General features: G+C 43.3%; 1 protein-coding gene across 2 annotated transcripts in view; it reads right to left on the reverse strand.

Annotated features, from left to right (window-relative positions):
• The window catches only part of itga9 (integrin, alpha 9), a 96,439-nt gene that overhangs the window by 18,602 nt on the left and 54,865 nt on the right, over positions 1–22,972 (reverse strand). For both annotated transcript variants that reach the window (XR_013962630.1, XM_080739885.1), the window contains exons 16-21: positions 20,548–20,700; positions 17,817–17,893; positions 16,007–16,154; positions 5,568–5,654; positions 4,213–4,292; positions 2,545–2,628 (exon numbers count right to left, since the gene is read on the reverse strand). Coding sequence is in view for 1 of the 2 variants with exons in the window: in XM_080739885.1 (XP_080596011.1) it covers positions 2,545–2,628; positions 4,213–4,292; positions 5,568–5,654; positions 16,007–16,154; positions 17,817–17,893; positions 20,548–20,700 (629 nt within the window). In the remaining variant the exon portion in view is untranslated. The remainder of the gene's footprint in view (positions 1–2,544; positions 2,629–4,212; positions 4,293–5,567; positions 5,655–16,006; positions 16,155–17,816; positions 17,894–20,547; positions 20,701–22,972) is intronic.

The raw sequence follows: 22,972 nt of genomic DNA on the forward strand, positions 1-22,972 counted from the left end.
ATCACGTGGAGCCAAAACGAGAGCTCCCACCGCGTCAATCACAGCGATGGGGGTGTGGTTTCTGTGGTTTTGTCTTTGGAATAGCGCACACTCTCTCACACACGCACGCACGCACGCACACACACACACACACACACACACGCACGCACACGCACACACGCACACACGCACGCACACACACGCACACACACGCGCGCATATGAACTGTTTCATCACTTAAAAGAAGACTTAAAGGAACCATACTGTGTGGTCTGGCATGTTTAGCCCATTGACTACGAGTCACGGTATACTTGCCGGACTTTTTCCAAAACATACTGTAGCCTACCGTACGTAAATTATTTCAGAAGAAGTCAACGGATTCAGTTCATTTCAGCGTTGTGTGAATCAGCCTGTATAGGCTTGAAACATATAGTGGTGGGGAAAGTACTCAAATATTTTACCTGAGTAAAAGTATCAATAATGCAATGCAGAAATACTCTGTTACAAGTAGAGTTACTTGAGTAAAAGTAAAAAAGTATTGGTATCAAAATGTACTTAAAGTAGCAACAGTAGAAAGTTCTCATTGTGCAGAATGTCCCATTTTAAGTTTTCGAACATATAAAAATCTTTTGAAAATGGCAGATCTACAAGCTCACAATGCGTCGCGATGCGACACATTATGAGCTTGTAGATCGTCTATTTCCAAATGGCCAAAATCTATATGCTACAGGGCTGAAGTGGTTAATGTATGTTTTAGTAATTAACTAGAAACTAAAGTTGTTTTGAAATTGGAAATACTCCAAGTACAAATACCTCAAAAGTGTACTTAAGTACAGTATTTGAGTAAATATACTTAGTTACTTTACACCTCTGGAAACATACTGGAGATGGGCTATCCAACACATTGCACTAAACATCGTTGCATGTTGTTGTGTTTTTATGCATTTTTAAAGGATGGATTGATATGAAAGAAAAGTGTTCTAGTCCCTAGAGAGAAAAGATATGAATGGAAACCAAACATCCATGACTTATTAAACAGACAGTGATCTACAGCCAAATGTTTACTCAATTATTCAGGATCTGCGACGTTTTAATAACGTTGGATCAAATGTAAATAAAAGTGACATCTAAAAATAGAGCCATTAACGGGAATCTTTTCTGTTTATGATTGATTAATGGCAGAAGTTATGAATAGACAATGGCAGTATTGACACCACAAAGGTTCTTAGATTGTCCCACCCCCACACAGAGTTAAGTTATTTACAGATGTCAAAGTGAGAGTTGAACAAGCTACATAGTTTCATTTGGCTTGCGATATCAGCCAGCTCTACTGCACATGCCTCCCCTCAAAGACAACAGACATGGGCAGCATTATCAGATGTCAGATGAGTTCCCATGGCGGACCTTGCGCTGTTTCACATCGCTCCCCTCAGTTCTCTCTGAACCCAAGACTATGATAAAGCGGTTTAGAGATAACGCTTTTCAAAATGAAATGTTCCAAACCACGCAGCAGCAGCTCTCATTCTCCCCAAAGAGACACCATCTGGGGAAATGACAGCCGCAGCCAAACCACTCAAAACGCTACATGAGGTTCACAGCATGCAGTTTTAATTTCATGGACCCCCAGTTTGATTAGGCATTAATCCATAGACCCCCATTAGATAACACATATTTTACTGTAAGCCTATCTCTGGGACCAGTTCATACTTTCCTTAGTGAAACAACTCACCAATGACAGAAAGAGATTTAGTTGTTGTTAGTTTTGGACTCCGTCCTGTTAAACCTGTCAGGATCCACCTCCACCACCCAGGGTCATTAACCCATTTAGGAATGAACAGATATACAAGCTCACAGCGCGGCACCGAGTGCCGCGCTGCGAGCTTGTAGATCTGCTATTTTTGAAAAATCGTGAAAATTTGAATTTTTACCCGATTCTATTAGTGTCTTTTGAATCCTTCTAAGATTTTTGAAAAAAATCTATGTTACTATGTCAGCAATCTGGCCAGCCATCGTCAAAGAAAAGGTCCTTTTCACTTAACTGGAGCTCAGTTAGTCTGTTCTTGAGAGACTGCTACTGTATGTCAGTGGTGCTCAAACCTTTTCATGTGAAGGACCCCCCAAATGAGGACCCCCAAAATGATATGTATTTGGCCACGGACTACCATTTCAAAATATTTAGTTCCAGGGACCACCCAGAAGCAAAATTTGAGTTACAAATGTTCTGTGTGAAAAAAGATTTTCACACATTTTCACGACTTTTTTTCAAAAATAGCAGATCTACAAGCTCGCAGCGCGGCACTCGGTGCGAAAATTGGGAAAAATTAACCCTGGTCCGAAAATAAATACGAAACGGGCGGCAGTGTGCAAACGTGAGGTTGTTTTTTTTTATATTATGTGCTCCGAAATTCGCTCCGATATTCGGCCGGGAAAAAAAACGCAGAAGTCTGCAAAGACCTTTAACTCTGAGACTCTTTGAGTTACAGACCAAAGGGTTAGGTTCCTAACTCACATTGAGAAGCACTCACTCACAGAGAGTTTGTACGGTGTACCAGAGTTAAACCTTACCCAGTGATAGTTGTGTCCACCTCGTGAACCAGCGGGATGGACAGCTCCAAATTATTGTCTGAGAGTTTATGCTCGGGGTTGGCACTGAAACAAAGGAACAAATAACAGAATTCAGTCATTTAACCCATTCAGAACGGGTACACATAATTGTGTATCATTATTTTATGCTTTAACTATTGAAAAATAGCAGATATACAAGCTCACAGCCGCGCTGCGAGCTTGTAGATCTGCTATTTTTGAAAAATCGTGAAAATTTGAATTTTGACCCGATTCTATAAGTGTCTTTTGAATCCGTTTAAGGTTTTTTGAAAGACCAATGTTTCTATGTCAGCAATCTGGCCAGCCATCGTCAAAGAAAAGGTCCTTTTCACTTAACTGGAGCTCAGTTAGTCTGTTCTTGAGAGACTACTATGTCAGTGGTTCTCAAACCTTTTCATGTGAAGGACCCCCTAAATTATATTTATTTGGCCACGGACCCGCATCTCAAAATATTTAGTTCCAGGGACCACCCCAGAAGCAAAATTTGAATTACAAACGTTCGCTTTGAAAATACATATATTCAAAGATTTGGACACATTTTCACGACTTTTTTCAAAAATAGCAGATCTACAAGCTCGCAGCGCGGCACTCGGTGCCGCGCTATGAGCTATATCTGCTATTTTTCACTGGTTAAAGCATTCAATAATCCCAGGCCTAAATGGGAAATGGGAAAATGCATCTGAAGATCAGGCTACATTTAGCAAAACAAAATACATAGTTTTCCTAGAGGACGATGATGACTGGCAAAGCCCTCACAGAGCAGCTGAGCTGTGGCTTTGCCAAAACAAAGAGCTCTCAGCGCCACGGGCAATTAGCTATGCAAATTAATAACGATAGTAGAAAATGATGTCGGCCATCATCACGTTCATTCTTCAGACCATTCCGAGGGGAAATGTAATTACAACCGTGACGCCAGAACCAAACATGCATTATTGCAAGATTTCTTTCTTGTCTTATCGTCGCTGTCGATCGGAAACCTTGTATGTCCAAAAACCTTACTTGTCAGAAAGGGAAAAAAATTAAGAAAAAAAGAATGTGTTCCAATGGATGCAATATAGTTACTATTTAGTCAAAAGCTCTTGTTAATATGTGTCCTTGGTATAAAACCCACAGACTGACGTAACCACTTTCACTTGTAGTTCTTCACACAAAATAGCCAATCTACATGCTTAAAATGTCGCATCCTGATGCGTTGGGAGCTTGTAGATACGCTATTCTTGCTACTTTTGTGTGACACTGTAGCTTTACGAAGTAGGGCATTCATTTACAAAAACACTTAACAAACGAACAAAGTTTAAATATGGAGATACAAGGTTTCTGCCTGACTGCAACGTTACGCTATTTGTCTTTTGTTTTCTTTTACATGCAACTTGGCAAGTAACGGAACACTGCGTCAGTAAAATGTAGGATGTTTGCCATCATTGTAGGCATGTATCAATTACAGCGTTACTGCAATGGAATAATCTGAGCCATACCATTTACTGTTTCTCATCATCATCATTTTGCAGACATTCCTGCACTACAAGCTTATTCTGTGTTTAACACACACACACACTCTGACACGCACGCACGCACACACACGCGCACACATGCACACACGCACACACACACAGGTTTTCTGAAACATACCTTTTCGCTTGAACTAAAAACTGCAACGTCTCGTTTTCCCCAGAGAGTCGGCTTGTGTCAAATATGACAGACAGATGATACTAAGGAGAGAGCAGGAGAATTAGAGTGTGAAATAGTTGTCATCATTTGTTTGCCTTTAAGGCCCTAAGGTGCTGTTTGATTCACACCATGCTGCACTGCGGCCAGCAGGACGCTGCATTCAGGATGGCCTCCAGCTGTGCTTGCCTTGGATTACAGTTACTATAAATACTCTACTGGTCCGAAAGGCACTGAGGACACAGTGAAAGTGCATGGCATGCACACAGTACAGCTTCATGTGAAAGCGTATGCATGGCATGCACTGTACAGCCTCATGTGAAAGTTCCTGTCATGGACAGTAGAGTCTCGAGGCTGTACTGTCCACAGACTCCACACACACACACTTTCACATGATCATGCGAAAGTGTGTGTCATGGACAGTACAGTTTCATGTGAAAGTTTATGTAATGGACAGTAGAGCAATAAACAACAAGATAAGATAGGCTCGCACAATGACAAATGAATATTGAGGCTAAGACGTTGATGATGGTATGTCACACTGGGGCGGCAGTGACTCAGGGGTAGAGTGTCCGCTTGGCGACCGGAAGGTTCCCAGTTCGATCCAGGGCTGCCCCAGAGTTAGCATCGAAGTGTCCTTGAACAAGACACTGAACCCTATTTGCTCCCGATGAGCAGTTGTTGTCGCTCATCAAATGTCATGTTCACCGACTGTGTCTGACCTGATGTTTACCGTTGTTTCAGTTAGGCTATTTGTGCATTATAATGTGGTACGACGTTCGAGCACAGCGACGATTGATCGGTTCAAGCGTTGCGGGCGTCAATAGACGCACCGCTTATATGCGCTCTGGACATGATGGTCGTCTCTGTCGGGTGGAAACCTCATACGTCCAAAACCGTTACTTTTCAGGATTCAAATAAAAAAAATAGCAAAGGTAGCAGATCGACGAGCTCGAAAAGGGTCACTTCACACCGCGTTTCGAGCTTGTGGATCTGCTACTTTTGTGTGACGCTGTAGTATGATCAAGTAGGGCGTTCATTTACAACAAAAATAATACATTAAAATATGGAGATAGCAGGGTTCTGCCTGACAGCGACGATATCCAAAGCGCTTTCTGTGGACATGTCAAAGTGAATGGCACGTGAAAGAGTATGACATGCACAGTCAGTAATGCCGAATGTATGCTCTGTTGCACAAAGGTGTTGCTGGCATGACTCAGGCTTAAGATGTCCTTATGTGAGAGAGTATGACATGCACAGTTTAAGACAACCTCCCTCCCGCACTGGGAGTTCAGTTCTTTGGGTGCTGCATGCGGTACCTTGGTCTGTGCTCTCATGAAGGGAAATCCCACGCTGCACTTAAGGAAGTCCAAATCAACAAGTCCACAGGAAATGCCCTTCTCCTCCTGGAGAAGAAACACAGAGCAGGAGGAGGCCACAACGTGAGTAAGAGGCAGCAATAATACAGACACAGACACGCTGGAGACAGAGTGGGAGACACACTCGCACACACGGAGTCTGGAGATACAGACGAGGGGGCCGCAGTGAGGGGTGACATATGGAGAGGGAGGGAGGGTGACAAGGATTAGGTTTTGAAGATCTGCATTTGGTGTTTTTTTCAATGGGAAAACAATTGGATACGATTATAAGAAATCATACATTTTACGGTACATGGACTGTGAAGATTGAGTAATGGAATGAATAACAACATTTGGCATACTTTGATCAGATTGGAAACACACTACGTTGCGGAATAGTCCCAGTTCAGTACTTTACTGCACGCATGTCAAGGACCCACAAATTAATTGTATTGTGATTGGCCGCAGACCCCCATCTGAAAATACTTACGTTTAGTATTTTTTTCAAGATTTGTTTGAAAAAAGACGATCTACAAGCTCACGATGCGGCGCGTTGCATCTACTGTAGGGATAAAGTGGTTGAACTGATGACTGTGATGCTATATGAACTCATTTCACCGGGGAAACCTCTCAAGGACCATTGGGGGTCCCCGGACTCCACTTTGAGAACCAGCGATTTACTGGAATAGAATTATGGTAGTGTGGTATCCCTATTTTCTCAAGGTCTCAAAACTGGCAACAAATAGCAAAAATAGCAGATCTACAGGCTCACAACGTGTTGCGATGCGACATGTTGTGAGCTTGTAGACAGACTATGTTCGCAATTCATCATTATGACAAAATATATAGGGCTTAAGTGTTTAAAACATCAGTAAAGCACAGACAGTACGGATGCACGGCACACACACACACCAGCAAATCGTGCACATGTCCGCAAGCCCACAAGGCCCCACACTACTGTAATTGTAATCCATATAGTGTTTCATCCCTAATCTCTATCTCGCAGGTTCTTACCGTACATTACATTAAAGGTGCGTTTATAAACAAACTTGAGAAATGAATGGAAACAAAAAGGAACGTGATGGCACACAGTTCTTTGCGGGAGGGTAATTTGGACGGCCTCCAGGCTGCGTGTTTGGAAGCTTGTCTAAACAATATGGAGCTTCGCCGGCTGTACTGTGTAAACAGTCGGGCCTTGACCCTGCGAGGAGTAGGAATTCTTCTAGTGAGGGTTCACTGAAGGGCTGTTTTCTCAGCTCATGTGCTGGAGAGCGTGAAAGAAAGACGGCTGAGGTTCTTCACCGTCGTGACAACGGCTGCCTTCGATGATAGACGATCCAAAACGTGTTTCTGGAGGCTAAAGGTAACAGCGCGTGCAGAATTTATGTTCCCACAGAGCGCTGGCCTGGCGTTTTTTTTTTAGCTCGTATTTAATACGCACGCCTACAGAAGCGATAAAAGGTTGTGTGTTTTTTGCTTCTCGGGTGGTGACACCTCTAACCACATGAACCCCAGTGTCCCAAGTCATTAGTGTCATAATAGGCAAACATTGTGTGAAAATAGGTTAACTTTCGGAGCAAACAGAATTGGTGTAGAGGGGAAAAAGGCGTCGACCAAGTATAGAACCCTGGGGAACCCCGGTAAACGAAGTATATACGGTTAAACGGTTTGATTGTTGTAACGCCCAAACCACACCTATGCATAATGTAACGGGTAGCGCAGGTGTTTTTAGGGATTTAGCAGGTCCCCAAAATAGCAACTTCTGCGTGGGAACCCCCCTTCCTAGTAAATAATAAACCCACAAATTTAGGAAACAGCATCTCCTAAACCCTAATTGGCAAAACAGAGCCCAAAAAGTTTTAAAACTTTTCATAAATCAAAAGGCTTTAGCCATTTCTGAAACAAGTGGTGGGCATGCAGGCACCAATCCACATTCCACACGGTCCTCCACATCACTCCCCATCATCTTATTCAGCAGTTTTCACGCCCATGGGCCCAGGGTGGGGCTGCATCCCTCATCTTCATTAAGTCAGCTTTAAAGTACACACAGGTCTGCCCTTTGGGATGGACACGATGGCGAGCCTATTGGGGGATTGGAAACACACTACGTTGCGGAATAGTCCCAGTTCAGTACTTTACTGCACGCATGTCAAGGACCCACAAATTAATTGTATTGTGATTGGCCGCAGACCCCCATCTGAAAATACTTACGTTTAGTATTTTTTCCAAGATTTGTTTAAAAAAGACGATCTACAAGCTCACGATGCGACGCGTTGCATCTACTGTAGGGTAGTAGATGCAACGGTAACAGCGCGTGCAGAATTTATGTTCCCACAGAACGCTGGCCTGGCGTTTTTTTTTAAGCTCGTATTTAATACGCACGCCTACAGAAGCGATAAAAGGTTGTGTGTTTTTTGCTTCTCGGGTGGTGACACCTCTAACCACATGAACCCCAGTGTCCCAAGTCATTAGTGTCATAATAGGAAAACATTGTGTGAAAATAGGTTAACTTTCGGAGCAAACAGAATTGGTGTAGAGGGGAAAAAGGCGTCGACCAAGTATAGAACCCTGGGGAACCCCGATAAACGAAGTATATACGGTTAAACGGTTTGATTGTTGTAACGCCCAAACCACACCTATGCATAATGTAACGGGTAGCGCAGGTGTTTTTAGGGATTTAGCAGGTCCCCAAAATAGCAACTTCTGTGTGGGAACACCCCTTCCTGGTAAATAATAAACCCACACATTTAGGAAACAGCATCTCCCTAAACCCTAATTGGCAAAACAGAGCCCAAAAAGTTTTAAAACTTTTCATAAATCAAAAGGCTTTAGCCATTTCTGAAACAAGTGGTGGGCAGGCACCAATCCACATTCCACACGGTCCTCCACATCACTCCCCATCATCTTATTCAGCAGTTTTCACGCCTGGGCCCAGGGTGGGGCTGCATCCCTCATCTTCATTAAGTCAGCTTTAAAGTACACACAGGTCTGCCCTTTGGGATGGACGCGATGGCGAGCCTATTGGGGGAGGGGGGTGGCTGTGGGGGGGGGGACCCCCATACAACTGGCAACGGTGGAATTTCCTATGTTTCCTGTATTCCTCCGTGCTGCTGTGCAAACACTGCACGTCCCACGAGACTGGGCAGGAATCGGGGGGAAGTCAGCCTGTTTACCCTCATCACCCACCTGGCAACTCTTGAGAGAGAACAGTGCACCGCATGTGGCACACGGTGACAAATGGCAGGCCGTGCCTTCACGGGGGCGAAAGAGGACGTGGCTCTGTTTGTTCAGCGCTTCTTCACTTTCTCGCCGCCCTTTTCTGCTCTCGACTTTCTCTGGGGTTCGTCCGTCAGCGGCAGTGGGGTTCGTGTTGGGATCCTCGCGAACGCCAGGAGCAGTTAAACCTGACAGGGATTGTTTATGCTGCTTGCGGGTTGGGGAGAGGTTTTGCAGGACTGACAATGCAGACATGCAGGAGGCTTGTCTTCTGCAGAGTACTGTCTGTGTACCGGTTTAGGGGTGCAACAGTTAATCGGACAAATCGATTGAATTGATTATAATCAAATAATCGATAATTGAAAATAGCAGATCTACATGGTCATATTTTTCCGTGACACCTACAATAAGTATAAAATAGGGGTTAAGTTGTTCATGAGGCTAATGGATTTACTCGCTTACTCACACATGGACTGGATGTGCTGGATGTGCTACGTGCATGCATAGCGTGTCTGTTAATTAATTTTATATACTGTATATAAAAATGCTTGTCTAAAGCCTATGCCACAACCTTATGATGCTAAATCCCCAATATGTTATGTTATTTCACTCGGGATTCGTTCATGTACATTATTTTCAACATTCTCTGTCTGAGCCACAATGCTGTTTTCAGTCTCACAGAAAGTGGCACATATTCTTTTACCTACTATACTAAATATCTTCCACCTGTTGAGTCATCATAAATAAAATAATAATAAGATGAAAAAAAAAAAGAGCTCATGCCCATCAGGAGGGATAAGCAGAAGTGACTGCACAGAGCAGGGACGTGCTGGGCCCCTGATTCGGCCCGGGAAAAAGAGTTGGAGAGGCCATCATTGCGCGCTATAGAGAGAGATCTCTCTCTATAGCGCTGCTGCTACTTTGCCATTTAAGATCATGACAAGTGACAAGCCAGTGGGCCAATTACATGAGTTATATTTCGTCGTTGTGGGGTGGAAACCTTGTATGTCCAAAACCATTTGTTTTGTATTTATCATTTTAAAAATGATTTAAACTAGTGAAAACAGCCAATCTACAAGCACACAACGCCTCACACCGCGAGGCGTTGTGTGCTTGTAGATCTGCTGTTTTCACTACTTTTGTGCGACAGCCTTGTATGATGAAGCAGGGCTTTGCTTTGCAAAAAAATGTCCAAATTTGAAACTTGGAGATACGAGGTTTCTGCCCGACAGTGACGATTTACTTTGTTTGCCCCCAAAATGGAACAAAGTTTATTATAAATCTTTATTTTTAATTTTTTCCTAATGGCCGGCCTGGACCGGCCGGGAATGAACCGGCCGTTCGGGAGTTGTCCCGCTTTTCCCAATGGCCAGCACGTCCCTGGCACAGAGGTAATAAAACAAGTGAATCCAGTGTGTGTGTGTGTGTCTCCTCAGGGGAGCGAAGACAGAGCTCCTGAAACCAATTCACCTCCCTGGCTTTCAGACAGCTTGTGTTGCAAGAACAACACAGAGATAACAGAGCGGCGGCTCTTAAACATGAAGGGAGCACGAGTTCACGCTTCTCCTGCTGGAGGGGGAAAGAAAAGCCTTGGTGCGGTTCGGGGCTGACCTTAACTCCGCCAGAACGGGGTCGTATCAACACCTTGGACTTCTCCGGGGGGAGGATAAATACGGCTGTCTGCGTCAAGAATGATAATAACTACGGCCATAACTACAGTATATAGCCTGCGCTGGACGGGAGTCTCCAGACAAAAGGATGATGATGATGATGATGAAAAACCATGGTTCTCAAATGTTTTCATGTCGAGGACCCCCAAAATTATATGTATTTGGCCACGGACGTCGGACGCCCATCTCAAATATGTTGTTCCAGGGACCACCTAGAAGCAGTGCCGCGCTATGAGCTTGTATGTCTGCTATTTCCGAATAGCTAAAGTATAAAATAAACGTTAATAGAGATGTGCCGATTGATCGATGAGTGATCGTGATCGGCCTATAATGCCTCTATCGGCTTTGCCGATCTACAAGCTAGAGCAGCTATTTTCACAATATTTATCTGTGGGACTGAATGTAACCTCATCTTCAACTCCTACAAGTTGAATTGGATACTAAAGGACCTCAGCCTGCAATCTCCTAATGTTTATACTTAATATACAATGTCAGTGTTTTGGAAGAAGAATCATTAAATATATAAATGCTGCTACAGTAACACAATAAATAGAAGAATTTATGGATTTGACGCTGTGATCAGGAATATCGGTAGTTGATCGGTGATCGGTATTGGCCCCAAAAATCGCAATCGGAGCATCTCTATTTGGTTAAAGTGGTTAAAATCTAAAGTGACACGGATGCTTTCCATGTCTAAGTGGGTTAAGACCGATTTCATACCTAAAATAGCAGACCTAAAAGTTGACAATACGCTGCATTGAGATTTTTGCCACTCAGTAGGCGTTCCTGCATAACTTCCGGGTATGATGATGATGTCACGCGCATACCCTCTATTAGAAAAGTCTCATTGAGACAGTTGAAGCGAAACCCGGTGGCTTCATTGTCATCTTTTTAATATGATCCCCTTCCTGTTTTTTTTTTTTTTTTTTTTTTTTTTCGGAGCCGGTCATCCACACCTATCAGGTTCCCAAACAAAAGAAGACGTCGGGACCGCTGGTAAGTTGATCCTTAACGTCAACCTTGTTCATTAAATTAGTCATGAAACTTGAATCCTAAAGCACTGTTTTTGTAATATCAGTGGTGGAAAAAGTATCAATACCACAATGTAGAAATACTCTACATCAGGGATGTCAAACTCAAATACACAGGGGGCCAACATTTAAAAAATGGTACAAGTCGAGGGCCGGACTGGTTCAATGTTTATTTAAAACGTATTGAAATGATTGAACCTATTGAACCTGGACCAGCAGTAACATTAATCATTAAATTAATTAAGTAAAACATGCATGTATTAAAACAGAAAATGCATTATTAAAGCTCAGTTTGCTGCTCTATGATACTCACCAATCACTGATTTCATATAAATGAGAAAGTAAATCAAATCCACACATTGAGAAAGTAAATCAAATCCACACAGAAGACACACAGGTTTGCCCTGTAGATCCGTGAACATGTAGGTTACTCTGCCTCCCATCTGGCTTGAAAACCCCTGCTTTTAAAGTTCACCTTCGTTTTTGGGGAGAGGGGTAGCTGAAAGTTGACCACAGGCATTATGCTTCCTTGCGCTTGCGGACCCTCGATACGCGCCAATGCACTCACAGTGCATTGTGGGACTTGTAGTATTATGGTGGTGCATGCAATATACCACAGGGCCAGTTCTAATAGTAATTAAATATCATCCCGCGGGCCAAAGATAATTCATTCACGGGCCTGATTTGGCCCCCGGGCCTTGAGTTTGACATAATGTGCTCTACATTGTGGTACAAGTAAAAGTCTGGAATTCAAAATGTACTCGAGTACGAAAATACGACAGTATTGGTATCAAAACATATTTAAATCAGTAAAACCGCCAAGAGTAAAAATACAAAATATTTGAAAATAGTCGATCTACAAGCCCACAAAGCGTAGTAATGCGACGCGTTGTGAGCTTGTAGATCGTCTATTTTCAAATAGCCTACAGGTAGGTGTAAAATATGGCTAAAGTGGTTAATGTGTGTTTTGTACTCCTCCTTCGACTGATGATGATGTGTTTTGTCTGCAAATTAAAGTAACTAGTAACTACAAGTTTTCAAATAATTGTAGTGGAGTAAAAGAATAATATTTGGATCTGAGATGTAGTGCAGTGCAAAGTAAAAGTATTGGAAATTAGAAAATTGTACAGTACTTGAGTGAATGTACTTTGTTACCTTACACCACTGTGTAATAACAACACTGCCAATTACAGATTCTATTGACTATAATCAATGTGTTTTATTTTCCACCCTAGGGCGGTGTGCATCTATCATTCACTGAGGTACAAACCCAGAACAAGGATAACATGTAGTCACTGTTGGGCAGAAACCTTGTAGATCCATATTTCTTGTTTTTATGGTGTTTTTCTCTCCATAAATCAACGCCCTGCTATTCCAGTGTGCAGGTAGGTAGAGTACTCGGCTTTGGACAACAAGGCTCTGGGTTCGATATACGTATGAGTAACAGGGCTTGGATAACGTGGTCCGATAAGGACTGGGAGCTGATGGTGGGTGCTTATCAATAAGCCACTACGACCAAAGTAGTTAATGCCTATTTTATACTTTGTCATATGATAGCGTTGTGTGAAAATAGAAGATCTACAAGCTCATAACACGTTGCACGGTTCAGATGAATGGAACTAACTAACTATCAGAAAAGGGACAGAAAAGGTCCATTGAACTCAAAGGACTTTTGGCATTACATAACAGTTAAATGAAAACAGGTTTACTTTAGGTGACAGAAAAAGGTTAGCGGTAACTGAAAACAGGTTTACCGTTTACTTTAGGTGACACAAAAGTTCTCGGACCTAGAACAATAGTCTGGTTGCCTATTAGCAAGCACGCTAAATATACTTTATACTGTATTTGGGGGCCTGCTTGCAAATCCTCAGGGCCCAACGGTTGTGAATCGCTGGGCCTATTTATCGAGAGGGGAAGAAAACGTGTTCCAGATAAATGTTGACTCCGTCCTGCGCGGCTGGTGTGACGTGGCGTCTCCCTCAGATAGGACGGGATCTGCTGGCCTCCTCTTCACAGCGTGAAGTGAACGAGCAGACCCGGTGGGCCACGGTGGCCGCCAATAGATTCCAGCCTACGCAACCCGTTTCTGGGAAACCCATTTGTGTCCAATTCAAAATCTCTCCGACTGCGGTTTAAGGTGGGCTGACAATCATCTGCACACAGACAGAGGTCTGCTCCTCAATAATAAACTTCCAGACATCGTCTCTATATAGGAGTGGTTCTCACGTCTAATTCCAAGGTCCCCCAGTTACTGTAGGTATTAGGTACTGTAGGCACACCCCCATATTAAGTTCTCTGAATGTGTACACATTGAACCATATGAACCCATAAGGCCTCATTTGGTTCCGTGTTTAGACTCCCTACTCGGAGTTACAGACCAGAACGGCTCTATCTGGTTCCTAACTATCAATCAAGGAACCCTGGGGGTCTCTGGATCCCACTTTGAGAACCAGTGCTCCACAGTATGAAGGATCCCGTTATTGATATGAAAAGTAGGCTCAGTTGTGACATGTTTTCTGCAGGGGCGTCAATTGGGTATGGCAGGGGTATGCAGAAAATAAAAGTTACTTTTAAATATAAATCCACGAATGTCTCTTTGTCTATCTGTTCTGGTTATTATGTTGTTAAATTACAGTAAAATAACTACAAATGCAAAATGTAACTTTAACAAGGTATTATAATTATATTCTCCACACTTTTATTCTCCCCATCTTGACAAAATGGTATATTCCCAGGTTCCGCAGGTCAGCTACACAGGTGCAATGCATTATTGTTAATTGTGGCACGTTTTACTATAACATGCCAAGTTTAGCTGCACTTGAACAACCGAAAAAATGTACTTCTTAAAAAAATGTAATATGCCTGTTGCTAAGGTATGGCAACATGACTGGTGTCTTGCACACGCGCGGAGGCGCTTTTTCTGAACTAACACCACTGGTTTTCTGTGGTTTTGTTGAAAAACTTTGTGTGTGGGGGGGACCTTCATTAGTCGCGGAGGAGGGTTAAGTGTTAGGGGTTAAGAGTCTTGCTCTGGGACAATTCCACATGATGACCAGACGGCCCCCCTGCCCACTGAGCTACGGCCGCTGCGTAGGGGGGTCTGACTTGGATGAATCAGAGGAGCAAGCGACAGAGGGTCAGCCAAAGGATGTGGAATCCTCAGAGACGGTTGGGGCAGCTGTTTCTGCAGCTATAGGGCTGCTCTCCTCTTCCCTTTCACCTCTCATCTGCCTACACCCTAACATCCACATTACATAATAAAGTAAAGTAAAGTACAGTAACATCCAGCGGGTTCATTTCACTCTGTTGAGTGTAAAACGCTATCCTTAATTAACACTCTGGACATTCATGTACACCAGGGGTCTTCTATGTTTTCAGGCAAGGGATCCCTTAGTTTTGAGAGAGATGAAGCAGGGACCCCCACGACTTTTCATGGAATCCATATAGTTTCATCGTTTGACAGCACAATCATCAGTGTATTTGGATTCATGTCAGTTTGTGTTTTCAGATATTTAACCACTTGAACCGTCAATACTTAATAAACTTGACATTTCACATTAAACTTGTTTTGCTCCTTTTCCCCTCTACACCAAACCTCTTTGCCAAAAATAGCCGACCTTGTAGATCTGCTATTTTTGGCTAATGTTCTCAGAATATGGATGCTAGGGTTCAAGTGGTTAATGTAAAAAAGGAGAAAAAAAAAGTTTTCTATCACACAAATATTTGGAGGACCCGCTGAAGTGACTCCGAGGACCCCCTAGGGGTCCCGGACCCCCTGTTGAAGACCCTTGTACATGTACACAGTAAAAAGAAAAAAATTAAAAAACATCTCAAACCCACATCTCCCGCATGAGAGACCAAATGTCCACCGCTCAGACGAGAGAAAATCCCCCCTTGTCCAAGGAAGATATTGCATTTATGACCTCCAGGCAGGGCTACTTGTCAACCAGTAGGTACTACCCAACACTAGGGTCTAATACATTTCCTAATGGAAGAGTAGGGAGACCACTTCCAATCACTGCAGTCTGCCATATAGATTGGTAAAAATAAAACTACTAACTTTTTTTATTCATTACAATAAGTTCCGGATTGCAGTATTAATTGAACACGAATCAACGCTGAGGAATTTTTCCCCCCTCGTCAGCGTTTGTTTTCTCTGTGGCGTGATGTCTGATGTTATAAGCCGCTCCATCCATCTTTACTGTACAACAATAGCTGTGCAGCACAAATGGTCTTCGACTAATAATTCCCATGTGTTCCAAATTTGTCATCAGGCTTTATCTCCCCCTCAAAATAGAACATGTATTTGCCCTATTATCATTCCTATGATTCACTTGTATGATATCATATCTCCGTCTCCACTGCAACAGCAACCGCTAACATACACACAACGACAGAGCCAGCTTTAATAATAAACAGAAGAAAGAGGATGGGGGGGACTTTAAGTAAATACATAGCAGACACTTCGGTCCTGCAAACAGACCTTCTGCCAGAAGTTGATATAGAAGACCTCTCTGGAGAAGTTGAAGTAGATGTTGGTGTCGTAGGCATCGTCTCCAGAGTTGGAGATGGTCAGGTTCAGCGAGACGTTCTTCACTCCGCCCAGGGCTAAGTGGGGCTTGCTGTACATCCTGAAGGCAACGTACAGAACAGAGACAATCAGGGGCGTCAAAAGTGGGACTGAGTTACTAGGGCCCAACTAAGATGGAGGGGCCTTAATTATTTTATACTTTAGCTATTGAAAAATAGCAGATATACAAGCTCACAGCGCGGCACTGAGTGCCGCGCTGCGAGCTTGTAGATCTGCTGTTTTTGAAAAGTCGTGAAAATGTGTGCAAATCTTTGAATATATGTATTTTTTTAAGCGAACATTTGTAACTCATTTTGCTTCTGGGGGGGTCCCTGGAATTAAATATGGGGGTCTGTGGCCAAATACATATCATTTTTTTGGGGGGTCCTTCACGTGAAAAGGTTTGAGCACCACTGACAGAAACATAGGCTTTTCAAAAAACCTTAGAAGGATTTGAAATTTTCAAAGACTTGTACGACTTTTCACGATTTATCAAAAATAGCAGTTCCACCACTTTTTGTGGTCACATGTTCAGATACTGGATTCTGATTGGCTTAAAACAGTGGTAAATCAGTCAAAAACCTTGAGTTGGCTCATGGACCCCGCCCACTGTTGTGTTGCAGTTGTAACATTTCCAATAACCTTGCAAGTTACAACTGTGTTTTCTTTCATTTATATGGTAGAAGTGGTAGAAAAGCAATTTACCAATCGAGGGTCGTGGGTTGTCAGCTTTGCCTTGTGCCACAACCCTGAAACAGTGGTAAATCAGCCAACAACCCACTCTCTCTCATGGTAAATGGCTTACATCTACAAGCTAGTGCCGCGCTGTGAGCTTGTATATCTGCTATTTTTCAATAGCTAAAGCACAACATTATGGGTAATAATGCGTTCCCAGTCTAAATGGGTTAAACCGCAGTGAATCCTTGTACCCAGGGCCCAGAATTTGGTGCGACACCCCTGGAGACAATGTATTTCAGTAAATATGCACACCTCTCTCAAAACCATTGTGCGAATGAATGAAGCGTTAAGCTGGGATTAAGATGGGAGCCTGTTCTTTATGCCCTATAACCCGGATTAGATCCCACTTTATTTTTACAGCTGAACTAAGATATAACGACTGCTTGGCCAGGGGAAATATCGCGCTTGGAGCGTCAGACAATACCTCGTCAAACCAGTAGGTGACCTACCCAAACACAGGGACTAAATTAGTATTAGTTGAAGAGGAAGACCACCTCCAACTAATGAAGTTGATTAGATGTATTGTATGAATCATACAATCAGACAGATCAATACAAAAAAAATCTTCATTTAAATACGTTCTGGATTGCAGCTTTAAAGGTCATTGTTTCGGACGAAAGATTAGTGTCCATCCATTCGCATTTTTATGTGACTTTTTTGTGGGTAAACTTTAAATAAAATGTAATGGATGACGTCTTCCTCCTGGAGAGGAAGCTGTATGCTATTGTTTCCAAAAGTGTACACTCTGAAAAGACAGACAACAAAAAGAGAAGGATCCCCCTGCCATGTAATTAATAATGAAAATACATGAACATCCTCCATGCTTTCAGAGCCAAGCATGCATCATGGTTCCACTCTCCACACCCAGGTCTCCTCATGACGATGACGTCAGCCGTACTTCCTCGGAGCAGGGCGGACCGGCCAGCAATGGTAATATAAACACGTTTTAATGGCCTGAACTGAGGAGGAAGCTAGTGTTTTTTACCCAGAAAGCAACAGCCTCCCGTGTAGACGCAGGTCAGCGGCGCAGTCGTCTGACAGGCAGTTCTTCTCAAACCAGGTCTGGAAGAGGAAACAGCAACACAATTCCTTATGACCTCATGGTCAAACATAAGGCATTCATTGTAGCCCAAACACTGGACTCTACATAGGGGGCAGTGTTGTGTCATTGTTGCAATAACATGGCCTGTCTCCAGCAAGCCAGCGGTTGGTTCTCAAACTTTTTCATGTCAAGGACCCCAACATTAATAGGCCCATACATTTGGCCACGGACCCCCATCTGAAGATATTTTAGTACCACATGGGCTCTAAATAATGCCTGACCATGAGTCCCTGGTTCGATTGCTGGGCCAGACAGGCAATCTTCTGCATGTTACTCTCTCTCTCTCTCTCTCTGTCTCTCTCTCTCCATCTATTGTGTCTATGATATAAAATCCCCCCAAAATAACGTAATTATAATACAAATAATAAATAATAAAGACAAATTCTTCAAAGGATGAAAGTTAACTTAATGCATGGTAATTAAATCCCATTTAACAGTGATGAATTCCTGACAAATGGATTCCCTAAGTGCTGAGAGATGCTAATCCGCCCCCCCCCCCCTCCTTTACATCCCCAACCTCTCAAGAAGCGCATGCTGTGGGGGAAGCACATGTGGCATGACGGGGGGGGGGGGGGGGGGGGGGAAGAGGGGGGGGGGGCGGGTGGGTGCTAAGAAAATAAATTCATCAATCTCCTGGATTCCATCGTTGAAAAGTCAACACAGCCAATAGCAAGCTGGTAACCAACACCATATCATTTTAACCTCCATTTGGGTCTATTCCACACATTCCTGGCCTGCTGATGGGAAGGACGTGCCTTTTTGCTTACAGGTATCGGGTTTGTGGTCAGTTTCACTTCTATCCCAATCACATCAGGCCATTAACCACTTCAGAGCCTGGACTCATAGAAAAGTGCTGATGTTGAAAGAAATAGAAAAAAAGAAATCGACTGAGGCGTACATGTTTTCAAATTGAGGGTCCCCTCCTCCAAGCAATGATCCAGATAAGCTGGATGGAGAAAAAGAATGATCTACTGAATGGGTTCTCAAACCTTTTTAGGCCGTGACCCCCAAAATAAACATATTTGAACTGGGGACCCCCAACCTGATGAGCACTTGGAATTGTAGGTATTACATTTAATGTGACTCGGTTCCACAGATAAATAGTGAAAATAGCAGATCTACAGTACATGCTCACAACGCCTCGCAACTATTGCTATTTTCACAATGTTCACCTCTTGCTTACTTAATATTTCACAGTTTGGCTTGGTTGAAATTCCTTAAATTGACACTTTTATCATAAATGTGAAGATACCCTTTATACACTTATACTGTGTGTTGGTTTGTTTACCATTGAGTGAGAAAAGAAAATGACATTAAGCTAATCATCTGGGGACTCCACAAAATAATTTGGGGTCCCGACCCCAAGTTTGAGAACCACTGATCATCTGTATCTCCTCGTCCATGTGACAGAACAAACTAGTTACTGAACTACAGTAAAAAAGATCAACCGAACCTAGTGTCCTTATTCTGGGGTAAACAACACATTGTGAGCTCCAAGAACAGCTATTTCCGGTGAGGATTTGGTGTAAAGGGGGGAAAAGGACAAGACTAAAGGAGACTCCATATAGTTTAAGTGCTTGCTATGACCAGTGGTGGAAGTAAAAATATCAATGCAGCAATGTAGAAATACTCTTTTACAAGTAAATTCAAATGTACTTGAGTAAAAGTATGAAAGTGTTGGCAAGCACAGTACTCAAGTAAATGTACTTAGTTTCCACCACTGGCTATGACAGTTGACTTCAATAATCTTCTAAGAGCAGCAGCAGCAGCAGCAGCAGCATATTCTATGACATTGACATTGTCTTGCTTCTAATTGGAGTATTTCACTCATACTGAAGGAGGGACATGTTTTAGTTTTCTTCTCATTGACCAGCAACACTTTGAACCAGTTCCACTTGATGCTGTCATCGCCAACCCTCGCAGAATATTACTCCATGTTATAATTTAATTAGATATGTATGACTCAAAACTATCCCCTCAGTTCATAGCAGCTTTATTCATAATACAATCATTATGTACTACTAATCTTGCAAACCAGTGCTAAACGTTTGGGTTCTATAGTTTTTTGAAATATTTAACTTGAAGGTTTTTATTTTATTTTATTATACATGTATAATGGAAGAGGCTCAGATTCCCAAAATTGGAGTACAGATGATGACATTCATCTGTACTCCAATTTTGGGACCCTCAGGGTTCCTTGAGAGGGTTCTAATGGATCCATATAGGCCTGTAAATCTGAGAGTGTACAAATGGAACCAAATGGAACCTTACAGGTCCATTTGGTTCCATTTGTACACTCAGAGTTATGGGGGTTCTTGAAATTAAAGTGTGAGAACCATTGGTCTAAGAAGTGAAGGATGGTTAAAGTGGGCTGAAACCTTGCCCAAATATGGACTCCTACGCCATAGACTGGCCACATGAATATATGACGTGTGACAAGTTAGTCTTGTTCATTTAACCTTGACAAGTGTGTGATTTACTTGGTGTACTGCACAAAACACTGTGTGGTGGTCCCTGGACAAAAGACATCCAGAACCCCAGAAAAGATTTGGAATGTCTCCTTCATGCTGACTCCAGTCCCATTCATCACACGGGGGTTGACAGCGTGTCTAACCTCATTTCTTGCAGCGATCTTGTCCCCTTTCTTCCATCGCAGCACTGGAGTCAAGGCGGGCAGGTCTCGGTCCTGTGGTCCAGTCAGCACGTGTTTCCCCAGGCTGTAAGCCACCTCAAACGTGATGGCTGTGAACACGTCCTTCACGTCCTTCTGTAAAGAGCACATGCAACAAAGCCGTCACAAGGTTATCTTTCTCAACAGATTCAACAGATGAAAACTTGAATACTAGGAACCTCTATGCACAACTTACAATACCCTGTCTGGGAGATATTCATAAAAAATGCCAGCTTTTTAGTATTTCCATTTGATCAATGAAATATACAAAGGCCAGTGATAGAGTCATGCCAACGAAGATTGTACATGGATTTAAGTAAGCGTAAATATGCTTATGTTGTGTAGAAAATGCAGTTGCACTTTCTTTTGGTTTTGGTATGCATTATCAAATAAAACTGGGTCTAGGGCTGACCCACTATAGCTGAATGGTTGAGGCACGTACCACCACGTGGGGTCTGCCAGTTGCACAGTCCCCGGTTCGACCCTCGGGCTGAGCGAAACAATTGCTGCATGTCTCTCCCCTACTTTCTCCCTATTTCCTGTCCCTATCTCACTGACTATAAATAGGCAGACCCCCCCCCCCCCCCCCCAGAACAAAAACATAAACAGTCTAATAAGGATATAACAAGGTCTCTCCATCCATCCATCCATCCATTGCTGTCTGTCAATAAATCAGATGAGAAAGTGTTGATGTGATTCAACGTAACATCAGTATACCGCCAGACTTGGCGACCAGACTCATCGTAAAAATGTCATCTTACTGCAGTATGGAATGCTCAAAAGACTTTCAGAAATGCGTCCTGTCAAGAGATATAAGCTAATTTCAGTTGAAATACCCTGTTCCTGCTGTGTTATGCCTGCCCCTGAGAGGGGGCATGGGCTATGATGGTTTGATGCGTTGCCGGTGTAATCTTATGTGTGCGTGCATCTTTTTTTGCTTCTGGCTATATGACAAGCAACCACAAAGGGGTGTTTCATTTGGCTGCAGATTTGGAAATAATGAAGAGTCCTGTTGAAATCCCATGTCTTCATTAGAGGATTTCGCTGGAAGGCTTACAGTACACGGGACGAAGCAGATATTAATGTTGCTTTTCCAACTCCCTCTGTCCATTAAACTTGACTGTGATCTTTTTGAAGGCCACTCGGTGGGCCTGCCTCTGATCTCTGTGTCTCAAAGCCACAGGAAAAACACACATAAGCTCCAGAGGCAACTCTGTGTCTCTGTGCCCAACTGATGTCTGCCAACGTGGAGCCATGACCCGTAGTGTAAACACAAGGGCTTCTCTGTGCCTTTTCCGGTTGTCTCTTTTCTTTTGCACTCTCTCTGTTTGTCTATTATCACAACGCTTTCCTACGTCCAACCCGCCCATCCGCAGCTCACATATCAGGACACGCTCTGCAAAGAGCTCATCCACTCTCAAAACCTGAGTGTGTCATTATTTTTACAGTCTCAGAGTCAAATTAACACCACTGCTACCTAGCAACAGTGAGAGAGTTATGGCAGGAAAGAGGAAAAGTTGTGTTATGTGCAGGACATGAACAGGAAAAAAAGAAAAGGAGGCTTGGGTCCCCGCTGGGAACAGTGCTGCACGCCCATAACTAAATGGGTCATGACCACATCAGTTCATTTTCACTGATCCTCCTTGATTTGTATTAATATGAAGACATTTACTTCCTGTCCGTTGGACCGGCCAGTAACTATTCCAAGCGTCTGGCAGTTCCCACACTATACGAAGGGTCAGCGATAACGCTCAGTAACAACATGGCCACTGCAGAAGAGGTCACCCTCCCCATCCATCATTGGACCACAATTCATGCCTCATTGGGCTTATAGAGACGGTGTTGTTCCAGCGAGATGTGTGCCGCAGCTCAGGAGGAGGTTATAACGTGAACAATGTTGTGCTCAGTGCCGTGACAAGTGGTGGTGTAACTGTGGAAGGAGGCCGGCGAAAATCCTCGAGTCCCAGTTCGCCATTAAAGCAGAATGCGTCAAATGGCCCCTGTCCGCTGGCCTCAGAGTGAACCTCCCCCCCTTGGGAACACTTAGCACGGGGGTCTCGGCAGCGCGGCCCCCGGCCCTACTGCTCCCGCTGTTTATCTCACGTTTTTCATGAGCCTCGAGAGAATTGGTGGGGACATAATGACCTGTTGTTCTAAAAATCAAAAATGTGATGTTTGCGCACAATCTCATGCTCGAAAATGACCTTTAAGTGAACGGGGCGCAGTCATTAGAATTTCCATTAAACGAGAGTAGCAGTTAGTATATCGCTTTCCAAAACGTTTCCAACAGTACCCAGATTATTGGGCAGGCACAAAATCACTTCCTACTTCAAACACAGTGGGGCTGTAGTAGACTATAGCTGGAGGA

This window comes from Nannobrachium achirus, assembly GCF_963921795.1.
Source record: "Nannobrachium achirus genome assembly, chromosome: 13".
Taxonomy (NCBI): Eukaryota; Metazoa; Chordata; class Actinopteri; order Myctophiformes; family Myctophidae; genus Nannobrachium; species Nannobrachium achirus.